This window comes from Zootoca vivipara, chromosome 9 (genome assembly GCF_965207765.1).
Source record: "Zootoca vivipara chromosome 9, rZooViv2.hap1.1, whole genome shotgun sequence".
Classification (NCBI taxonomy): Eukaryota; Metazoa; Chordata; class Lepidosauria; order Squamata; family Lacertidae; genus Zootoca; species Zootoca vivipara.
Window position 1 is genome coordinate 61,963,911 of NC_142592.1, and position 11,057 is coordinate 61,974,967.

Genomic DNA, 11,057 nt, shown 5'->3' on the forward strand with positions numbered 1-11,057 from the left:
GGCTCCCTCGGCCAATAATGCGAGATGAGCGCGCAACCCCAGAGTCGGTCACGACTGGACCTAATGGTCAGGGGTCCCTTTACCTTTTAAGGTCTCCATTTGGTCCTCAGAACTGCTTCATTGGGGCAAGATCACTAGGCCTGCACTGTTTGGGTTTCTTTGAATAAAGAGCTAACGTCATTGACACTGGGTTTTCTTATTGCCGACCTTTTCCTGACTTCAGCTCCTAACAGAGCCTTACTCTACCTCCTACTGCTCCCCAAAGGTGAAAAATGTTCTTCACCTTGCAAAGCTGGGTTGAGATAGAAGGCGATGGAGATCGTTGATGACTTTCGAAGAGGCTCAGATGGGCTTCTCCTTAAGTGGGAAATGATGTTCTGAGCATAGGAGCCAACTCCTAGGGACCCCCCAATAAAATATTTGAAGGGCTGCCCCCCATTATTTTATTCAAGTTCTGAGCACCCCTGGTTCTGAGCATTTCTCCCAGAGGCAATGAAGATGAATGTTGGAAGATTCAGGGCAGGCGAACAAAAGAAATAACTTATTCACACAGCAGGCGGTTAAAACTATGGAACTCACTTCCACAGGAGGTGGTGACGGCCACCAACTTGGATGGCTTTAAGAGAGGGTTCGACAAATCCACGGAGAGGCACCTGCTTTGTCACAGGAGAACAGGATGCTAGACCAAATGAGCCTTTAGCTTTCTCCAGTGGCGCTCTTTTTTTTGCTCTTAAAACTCGCAGTCCAACAGACATGCATTTATAGTAAATTTTGAAGGCCTGCGTAATCAGGCCTTCGTTAGCTGATGAAAGGTTGTGGCCCTAGTATAACCAAGTGCAAATAAAATCCAACTAAAGGCGCAAATAAGTGTGGAATGGCATATTATGGGGAACTCAGGGTTACCACCCAAAATGGCATCTGGGGCTGTGTATACACACTGGCGTAGCAAGGGGGGGCAATGGGGGCGGTCCGCACCGGGTGCCACCCTGGAGGAGGGTGACACTCGGCGGTCCCCCGCGACTCCCAAGCCGAGCAGCGCCACTCCAGCGCCGTACGGGGATGGTGCCGGAGTCCTCTGCTCGCGGCTGCAGCCATGGCACGCATGTGCAGCATTACTACGCACGGCACGTGTCATGCGTGGCGATGCCGCACATGCGCACTGCGTGGTTATGCCCCGGGTGCCCAAAGGGCTTCCTCCGCCAGTGTGTACACACCATGCATTCAAAGCAGTCCCCTCCCAAGAATCCTGGGAAGTATAGTTTGCTGAGGCCGTTGGGAATCGTAGCTCTGTGAAGTCGAAACCACGGTTCCCAGGATTCTTTGGGAAGGAAGGAAATGTGCTTAATTGTATGGTGTGAACACAGTCCCCGAGTAGAGCATGCCACTCCACTCCCGCCATGTAACAATGTCACAAAACGTAAGTCATCCGAGGCGGCAGCCAATGGCGTGGAGCGTGGGCGGGGAAATGCAGCGAACGATGTCATTATAATACAAGCTTATGCTTTACAACATTTCCGAGGGGGAAGGATCTGACTCAAGGCTACTGCATTTTTATCACAACCCATTTACATATCAAGGGGGGCTGTTAGGAATGGTCCTTCCGCTCGTAAGGTATTTCAGATGCGATGTTCAGCATTAAATAACTTGTCCGAAAGGGGCAGGCATTGTGACAAGTTAAATTAAAACTGAGCGTACGTGGAGGGCGGCAGAAGAACTTCGTAAAGCCATACACCTTCCACCTTCTCTCCCTGTGTATTTCGAGACACATGTACAAGGGAAGGCGGCGATCTAAGCAGCCGCTGCTTCAGCCTCCCTTTCTCCTCCGCCACCCTGAGAAAAACAACAACAAAGGTTTTGTTTTTAATTTTCCAAACTGCTGCAGATGATGAATTCCCTACTGGCCTGCTCAGGTTTCGCTGGCAAACTGATAAATACGGCAAATTAACTAAAACGATTTCACAGGTTTTCAGCTGGAGGCTGATTTTATAGTAAATTAAACACCCAGCTCATGTATACTGTATATCTTTTACAAAACGTTGCATCCAAGAGAAGTGACTCAAGAGTAAAAAACAACACCACACACACACACACACACACACACACACACACACACACACACACACCAATACATAGCTATGGATCAGCATCCCTGTTTTGCAATTGCAAAACAAGACCAGACGCATTGACTCCAAAGTAACAATGCACAAACTGACCTGGTTTTTAACAGAGTAGAAGCAGCACCAGCCAACCTCCTTTCGCACAGGATCTAACCCTGCTGATACCTACTGATTTTTAAAGTGGTGACCGAGGGGATGGGCAACCACATTCTGAGCTCGCATGAGTCTTCTTAATCTCAGGGTTGTGAGTTCGAGTCCCCCGTTGGGCAACAGATTCCTGCATTGCAGGAGGATGGACTACATGACTCTTGTGGAGAATTTTCCCCCGGCCTGAGCTGGTGCCCCTGGTGGGCAGGGCCAAAAGAAAAAGCGTGTGGAGCAATGGATGTGACTCGTTTAAAATTACTTATTAATCTTCATTACATTTTGAATGTAACACTCCCAGAGCCCTGCTGGCTCAGGCCAAAGACCTATCTCATCCAGCAATCCGTTCCCTTAATTTGCCAACTAGAAGCCTGCCCAGCAACTAATATTCAGAGGCGTGCTGTCCCCAAGACTGGAGGCAATCTATAGCCATCACTACAGGCCTGCACCAACAGCCTTATCCTCCATGAATCTGCCTACTTGTCATTTTGAGTGGATATGAATACCATATAAACCAGGCATCCCCAAACTCGGCCCTCCAGATGTTTTGGGACTACAACTCCCATGATCCCTAGCTAACAGGACCAGTGGTCAGGGATGATGGGAATTGTAGTCCCAAAACATCTGGAGGGCCGAGTTTGGGGATGCCTGATAGAAACCAACCCAGACTCTGCGTTCATCATCTAAAGCCCTTCTTTGTGTGCCTGTTCCACATGACGTCTGGAGGGTGGCAAAACGAGACCGGGCCTTCTCTGTAGTGGCTCCCCAATTGTGGAATGCTCTCCCCAGGGAGGCTTGCCTGGCACCTTCATTTTACACCTTTAGGTGCCAGGTGAAAATGTTCCTCTTAAACCAGGCCTTAGGCTGATTAATATTCTATGGCCTTTTGAATGTGTTTGTGGGAGGGGGGTATAGCTTTGTTTTTTTAACTATGTATTCCTTTTATCCTGCATTTTTATCTCGTGAACCGCCCTGAGATCTTTGAATGAAGGGCGGTACATGCAAACAACAACAACAACAACAACAACAACAACAACAACAACAACAACAACAACAACAACAACGCCTGCTACTTGATCAAAACACCAGCCAGTAGAAACCATGCTACTGAATCAAGGTCACTTACCAACAGGGCCAGCCCAAGCCATTTTGCTGCCTGAGGCAAACATCAAGATGGCTATCCCTTCACATTTCATGTACAAAACCTAACCAGATTAGCAGCAACTGAACCTTCCTTAAGCACTGGTGATGGGACAGTGTCTTCTACTACATCTGAGTAGCTCACAAAAAGCTCTGTCTTCCACCATTTGCCACCCAAGGCAGCCACCTCATTATGCCTCATGGTAGGGTCGGTATTGTGTAACCTGTTCAGTGCCAATTTAAATGCACCACAATAAGAGTTCTGGTGCCTTTCTCTGAGCTGGTTGGCACCCGTCCGCCTTGAGAGACAATGTACCGCACCTCCTCCGGTGAAGTCAAACCGCTAGCGGCACGTCAACACCAGTTTCAAGTCTCTGTTCCTCAAGAGACAAAAGCCCGCCCTCGCCAAAAGTTTCCTGCTACGAGAAGCGGAGACTGGTAGGACCCCGCCATGTTCTGACTTCGCAAAAGAAAAGATTTCAAACTTCTAAAAGGAACAAAGTGCTGAATAGAAAGTAGTAATTAAATGCCATATGTTAGCACTAACACATAGGGGGAAGAAGTTGCTAATTAATTCAGGCAGATTTAGATCCAGGTGCGACACGGACAGATTGTACGCTTGGGGTTTTTGCAAGCTTACAAGCCGGGATTTAAAATTTCTCCCTTTCTTCCTCCCCCTCGCCCACCCGCTCGGAATATATTATTATTATTATTATTATTATTATTATTATTATTATTATTATTATTATAATAATAAAAAAACAACCCTTTGATTTATAGAAAAGCTGTTAACTCTTTCCATATGAGTAAAAGCGGCTTATACATCAGCACCCATGTTTACAAATAGATTTCAAGATCTGATCCTTCCTTTGACCCACCAGCTTGAATGCAAGCATGTCTTGAGCTGCACCTGTGGGAGAAACATGCTTCTTGGGGTCATCTGGTGCGCTCTGCCCACCTGCCAAGAGGGCCACTGGGGGTGGGGGAGCTCAGAATAAAGCGTGCTGGCCAAATCCTGTTCCTTGTTCCCAAATTAGGAGTTCATCCTAAGAACAGAAGGAAGGAGGATGCAAGACAGCCCTGCCTTCTGCAGCTACAGTTTCTGGTTTTTGCACATGTGGAATAGTAATACTGTAGTAGTAGTAGTAGTAGCAGCAGCAGCAGCAGTAGTAGTAGTAATAATAATAATAATAATAATAATAATAATAATAATATTCTTTATACCCTGCCCATCTGACTGGGTTGCCCCAGCCACTCAGGGCAGCTTTCAACAAATATAAAAACATAAAAGGACCACTGGACGCTTATGTCCAGTCAAAGGCGACTATGGGGTTGCGGTGCTCATCTCACTTTCAGGCCGAGGGAGCCGGCGTTTGTCCACAGACAGCTTTCCAGGTCATGTGGCAAGCATGACTAAACCGCTTCTGGCGCAACAGGACACCGTGACAGAAACCAGAGTGCATGGAAACGCCGTTTACCTTCCCACCACAACGGTACCTATTTATCTACTTGCACTGGGGTGCTTTCGAACTGCTAGGTTGGCAGGAGCTGGGACAGAGCAATGGGAGCTCACCCTGTCATGGGGATTCAAACTGCCGACCTTCCGACTGGCAAGCCCAAGAGGCTCAGTGGTTTGGACCACAGCGCCACTTGCGTCCAACAAATACAAAAACATAATAAAACATTAAAAGGCTTCCCTATACAGAGCTGCCTTCAGATGTGTTCCACAGGGCGGGCATCACTACCAAGAAGGCCCTCTGCCTGCTTCCCCATAATTTCACTTCTCGCAGTGAGGGAACAGCCAGAAGGCCCTCGGAGCTGGATCTCAGTGGCCAGGTTGAACAATTTTGGGGCTGGGGGTGGGGAGACACTCCTTCAGGTATACAATGGTACCTCGCAAGACGAATGCCCTGCAAGACGAATTTTTCGCAAGACGAATGCCGTCTTGTGATCTGATGGTAACTCCCAAGACAAATTCGTTTTGCGAAAAATTCGCCTTGCGAATCTCAGTTTCCCATAGGAATGCATTGAAATTTAATTAATGCATTCCTATGGGCAAAGAAAGAAATTTCAATGCATTCCTATGGGAAACCACGATTTGCAAGGCGAATTTTTCACAAAACGAATTGACTCGCGGAACGAATTAAATTCGTCTTGCGAGGCACTACTGTACAAGACTGACGCTGTTCAGGAAAAACTATCAGAAGTTACCAGGCATGGTGGCTGTGTCTTACTTCTACAACTGGAGGCAGTCTGCAGGCTTCCATCCCTTCTCCTCCCGTTGCACCTGCCCCAAATCTTTTCTGGAGGCGATTTCCCCAAATGTGGGAAACACAACTGCATAATTTATGGAGTGCCAAGGAGAGGAAAAGGAAATTCTGTTGCCTACAAAGAAGCTCATGTTGGGAGATCCAGAGCATGGGATAGAGATCATCATGTCAAGCTGCACTTTCAGATAGCACAAATGTGTGTTTAGGGGGTGGGGCTAGATTAATTGGCGGCTGGCATGCCTGGAGGAAGCCCGCCCCCAAGATCATTCCCCCCTGCCCACAGCTGGAGTTACACCTGGAGCAACTTTACGAAATTCTTGGCAATATTTCACCAATGCCAACAACAAGAACAACAAGGCAGGCAATTTACAATCTTTGACAGGTCAGCGAGCCAGCGTTGCAAACATGCTAGCCACAATACGGTTAAAAAAACCCAAACATTTTTGCATTTTTTGTGCTGTCAAAACGGACAGCGCAAAGGCTTAATATTCTTCTGAACTTCGCAGGATCCATGGAGAAATGAGAAAATGGGAAGCACCATAATTAACCCCCCCCAAAAAAAGATAGAAAGAAAGAAAGAAAGAAAAGAAGAAAGAAAGAAAGAACCCCTCTCTAACTCTGCAGAGAGATTTAGGGCCCAGTCATCATTTACATTTGCAGGTATTTAAATCTCTAAGTGCATGGCTTCTGCCCTGATTATTAATTAATGAAGTGCAAAGATGCCTGCTGGAAGGAAGCGGCTATGATTATTTCTGCCATGTGGGAAAAGCAAAGTTCTTGCAATCTAAGAAGGCAGGAGATTTCTTTGACATGCCTCTTAGCAAATTATAGGAATCAAGGGGCCAAGCAGGGCTAGATTAAAAACTAAACAGGCCACGGCGGCCGTGCCGCTCCTTGCAGAGGCCTGCTTGGCACAATTCAGACTCATTTAAGCTCGCTGCATGTTTTGCATGCCACAGAGATGCCTCCCAATCAATAGGGCTGCCTTTGACCTGGTTTCTGTCCTGGCTTGTGCAACCTGGAGGGAGGAGAGCCAAGGCAAGGTGAATCTGTACAGTGGAGGCTGGTCTCTCTAAGAAAATAAAATAAAATCTGGCATTGCCTCACCAACCTCAGTCTGCGCACAGATCTTACAGTCAGCCAGGGCTTGGCTCAGCCTGACATTGGCTCTGGCGCCACCTACTGTTGGTCTCCCTGCCTTCCAACCTACCAGTCTCAATGGGCACCAGTCAACCTTGTCTCCATAGGAGGAAACAGCAGAGAGCAGAATCCCTTTCTGGCTCAGACCAAAGAATTGGGTTCAGACTTACGGCTCTTACTGGCAAGAATATCTTCTGGCTGTTGCTTCCTAGGCAGTTGGGCAGTTCTTCATGGCTGATCTCCCTAGTGATTCCTCTAGCCACGTTGTTGGACTACAACTCCCATCACCACCGACCAGTAACCATGCTGCCTGGGGCTGATGGGAGCTGGAGTCCAACAGCACCTGGAGGGCACCAGGTTGGGGAAAGTTGTTTTACTCATAGGCTGAAATCGGTTGCAAACCAAGTAATAGTTTATTCGGATGAGAGGTAAAAGAGTGTTCTATCAGGTAATTAAATGCCATTTGGTGCTGGAGGAGACTCTTGAGAGTCCCATGGACTGCAAGAAGATCAAACCTATCCATTCCGAAGGAAATCAGCCCTGAGTGCTCACTGGAAGGACAGATTCTGAAGCTGAGGCTCCAATACTTTGGCCACCTCATGAGAAGAGAAGACTCCCTGGAAAAGACCCTGATGTTGGGAAAGATGGAGGGCACAAGGAGAAGGGGACGACAGAGGATGAGATGGTTGGACAGTGTTCTCGAAGCCACCAACATGAGTTTGACCAAACTGCGGGAGGCAGTGAAAGACAGGAGTGCCTGGTGTGCTCTGGTCCATGGGGTCACGAAGAGTCAGACACAACTAAACGACATCAAGTAACCAGTACAGGAGTTTAGAAAGCCTATGAATTATGGATTCTTTGCTCATAGGAAGAGCTACTTGGAGAGTTACCCACCCTCAGTTTTTCTTTAATATTACATATCACCCACAGGCACCAACTCTATGGGGCCCTGGTCCCTTCAGCCCCCCCCAATAAAATATTTAGGAGGGGCAGCCACTCAATATTTTCTCCATGTTTTCAGGATACTTGAGAAATAATTTTATATTTTAATTTTAGCAGACTTTGCACTTACCTTATTTTGAGGTGGCCAAATGTTTATGAAATGTTTCTGATCAGGTGTACAATAATCTCCCAGGGGTCTGCAGCCTGCCCATCCCACACTTTATCAAAGCTACGTGAGCTCCTTAGCTGGGCTTTCCCATAAATGTGGGCATCCAGGAAGGCTACCGAACGCAGGCCACTGGAGGGATGATTTGTAGAATGAAAGAAAAGACACTCACAAACATCCTTTGACCACCTCGAAGGTAAAGTATGTGCAACAACAGCAACAACACAAACGCCACATTCTACCCATGAGAATTTCCCCAAAACTCCACCTCTTGCCAATTCCCAAATGCAGTGTCTCATTATTTGATGGGAAATGGTACAAAGGAAATGGAGAACTTTTCTCAGGGAAGCGAGGACTAGAGGACTATTGCATCAACACTCATATTGCCATAGCATATGGGTCATCCTGGCGATTCCTTCCTTTGAATCTTTCCTTCTTCTTTGTAGAGGTAAATAGGAGTTTATGAGAGAGGCCTGTGTTTTCTCTAGACCTGATACAGTGTCATGAATGGGGCCACCAAGAGTGTAATGAGAACATAACAAGAACGTAATAAGAGTCCTCCTGGATCGGGCCAAAGTTCCATCTAGTCCAACATCCTCTTCACACAGTGACCAATCAGATGCCTACGGGAAGGTCGCAAGCAGGACTCAAGCCCAACAGTGCTCTCCCCACTTGTGACTGTCGGCAGAGGCAAAAGACAGCCATCATAGCTAGTAGCCATTGACAGCTTTGTGTTCCATGAACTTGTCTAACCCTCTTTAAACACCATTCAAGTTATAATAATAATAATTTATTATTTATACCCCGCCCATCTGGCCGGGTTCCCCCAGCCACTCTGGGCAGCCTCCAACAAAATATTAAAATACAGAAATCCATCAAACATTAAAAGCTTCCCTAAACAGGGCTGCCTTGAGATGCCTTCTAAAGGTCTGGTAGTTGTTGTTCTCTTTGACCTCTGGTGGGAGGGCATTCCACAGGGTGGGTGCCACTACCGAGAAGGCCCTCTGCCTCGTTCCCTGTAACTTGGCTTCTCGTAGCGAGGGAACCACCAGAAGGCCCTCAGTGCTGGACCTCAGTGTCCGGGCAGAATGATGGGGGAGGAGACGCTCCTTCAGGTATACTGGACCGAGGCCATTTAGGGCTTTAAAGGTCAGCACCAACACTTTGAATTGTGCTCGGAAACGTACTGGGAGCCAATGTAGGTCTTTCAGGACCGGTGTTATGTGGTCTCGGAGAGCATCACTACCACTTGTGGAAGCAAATCCCATAGTTTAACAAACAGCACAGTCTGTTCTTCCCAACCTCCAAGAAGAAGAAGAGGAGGAGGAGGAGGAGGAAGAAAGGGCAACATTTAAATATGAAACAGGTTGGCCACCTACCGTTGGATTTTTCACTATCTGCAGGTTTCATCTGAATGGGATGATGCATCTAGAAACAACAGACAACAAAAAGAAAAAAGAAAGTAAAGCAGGTTGGAGTGACACAAGTCAAACATGCTTAATTTTTCATTTGCTTTGGATGTGTTGCAGCCATTGGGGGGAGTTACGTGGGAGGCATGATCAATACTTAGTAGGGAGCAGTTGTAGCTCACTGGCAGAACACATCTCGACCGTGTCAGACAGTCCTCAATCCAAACCATGGCATCGCCTAAACGTAGTGGGTAGAATGGCTAGGAAAGAAGCCTGTATGATACTCTAATCAGCTTGTGCCTGTCAGCATAAACATTCTTTAGCTAGATAGGACAGAGATTCAATCCACAGTATATTATTTAACAGGCTAGCAATCCAAAAGGCATCAGTTCCAAACACCGTCGGTTTTTCCGCTGAAAGGAAACATTAACAGATTGGTTTAACAGCTAGCAAGCTTTTAAAAAGCTCAAATTATCATGCCCACAAGACTCATCCTAACAGATCGGGTTTCAATACTCTGATTATTGTTATTATTACCCACTGAGGGTCAATACCGGGCTTATTTGCACAAGCAAATTGGCATGTTAGGAATGCAGATTGACTGGGTCTGAACAGATTTCGGTATGTACCTAAGTGGCGTTGCGATTCATTGTTTTATCGCCCATTTAATGATCCATTGACTGCTTTGGAGCAGTCCCAAAATAGGCCCATTTTGTAAGAAAGGGAAAGGTACAGTCGTATTATATTGGTTTTATAATCCAAGTTGTCCTATACATTTTTTCCAAGCAAAGAACAACCACCCTAATTTTAGAACAAACACCACCATCTTTGCCATATTTCAAGAAGTAATTTGCTTTTGGGGTGCTAAACTCACACTTGAAAAAAAATACACAGCTGGTGCCTGGGGTCAGCACTGCGGTGCACTTGCTGAGGCCTGAACCCAACAGAGGACCCTCTGCCAACTCCTACAGCCTCCTTGCCCTGCCCACTTCTCCCTTCTATGCCCGGGAAGAGCATCAGGATCAGGGAGCAGCAGCAACAACACCGGCTCTCTCCCTCCCTTCCCTGGGCAGCAGTGCTGGTTGGGTTCAAAGAAAGAGCAACAGAAAGAAGAAGTGATGTTCATGCAAGGAGGGCAGTCACCTAAAACCTGGAGCTGGCAGTGGAAATTATTCAGTGGATCTGACAACTGAAAGGACAAAAAAAAAGGAAGGAAGGAAGGAAGGAAGGAAGGAAGGAAGGAAGGAAGGAAGGAAGGAAGGAAGGAAGCAATTATAATAGAAGAGACTCTCCAAGTTCTGATATGGAAGCCATTGTTAAGGGATGATAGCCAGTAAGAACATGACAGTCCAACATCCCATTCTCATGGTGGAGAAACAGGATGCTCGAGCAGGAAGCTCACAAATAGGATCAGAGCGCAACAACACTCTCCTCACTTGCAGCTCCCAGCAATGGTCCTACTCAGAGAAGGACTTGCTTGGGTGTCAACCGGTGCCTGGAAGGATTTATGGAGCTGTTACATTTTCCTTCTTTATTCTTTTTTGTTTATTTATTTCTTTTAGATAGAGGAACGTGAATTAGGGCATGATTGGGAGAGGGATCAGGGAAGGAAGAGGAGGGGCTGTGGGGGCGGTTTGCCCTGGGTGTCTTCGCTGAGGGGGGTAATATTTGGTGCGCCGCCCACCCGCGACTCCCAAGCGTACCCTGAGTCGTCGGGGAAAGGGGAGAG

At 47.1% G+C, this 11,057-nt stretch overlaps 1 protein-coding gene across 50 annotated transcripts in view; it reads right to left on the reverse strand.

The window, feature by feature from the left end:
• The window catches only part of CELF2 (CUGBP Elav-like family member 2), a 492,055-nt gene that overhangs the window by 88,789 nt on the left and 392,209 nt on the right, over positions 1 to 11,057 (reverse strand). For all 50 annotated transcript variants that reach the window (XM_088652502.1, XM_060279201.2, XM_088652496.1 and 47 more), the window contains one exon: positions 9,299 to 9,347. In XM_088652502.1, the coding sequence (XP_088508628.1) occupies positions 9,299 to 9,347 (49 nt within the window). The remainder of the gene's footprint in view (positions 1 to 9,298; positions 9,348 to 11,057) is intronic.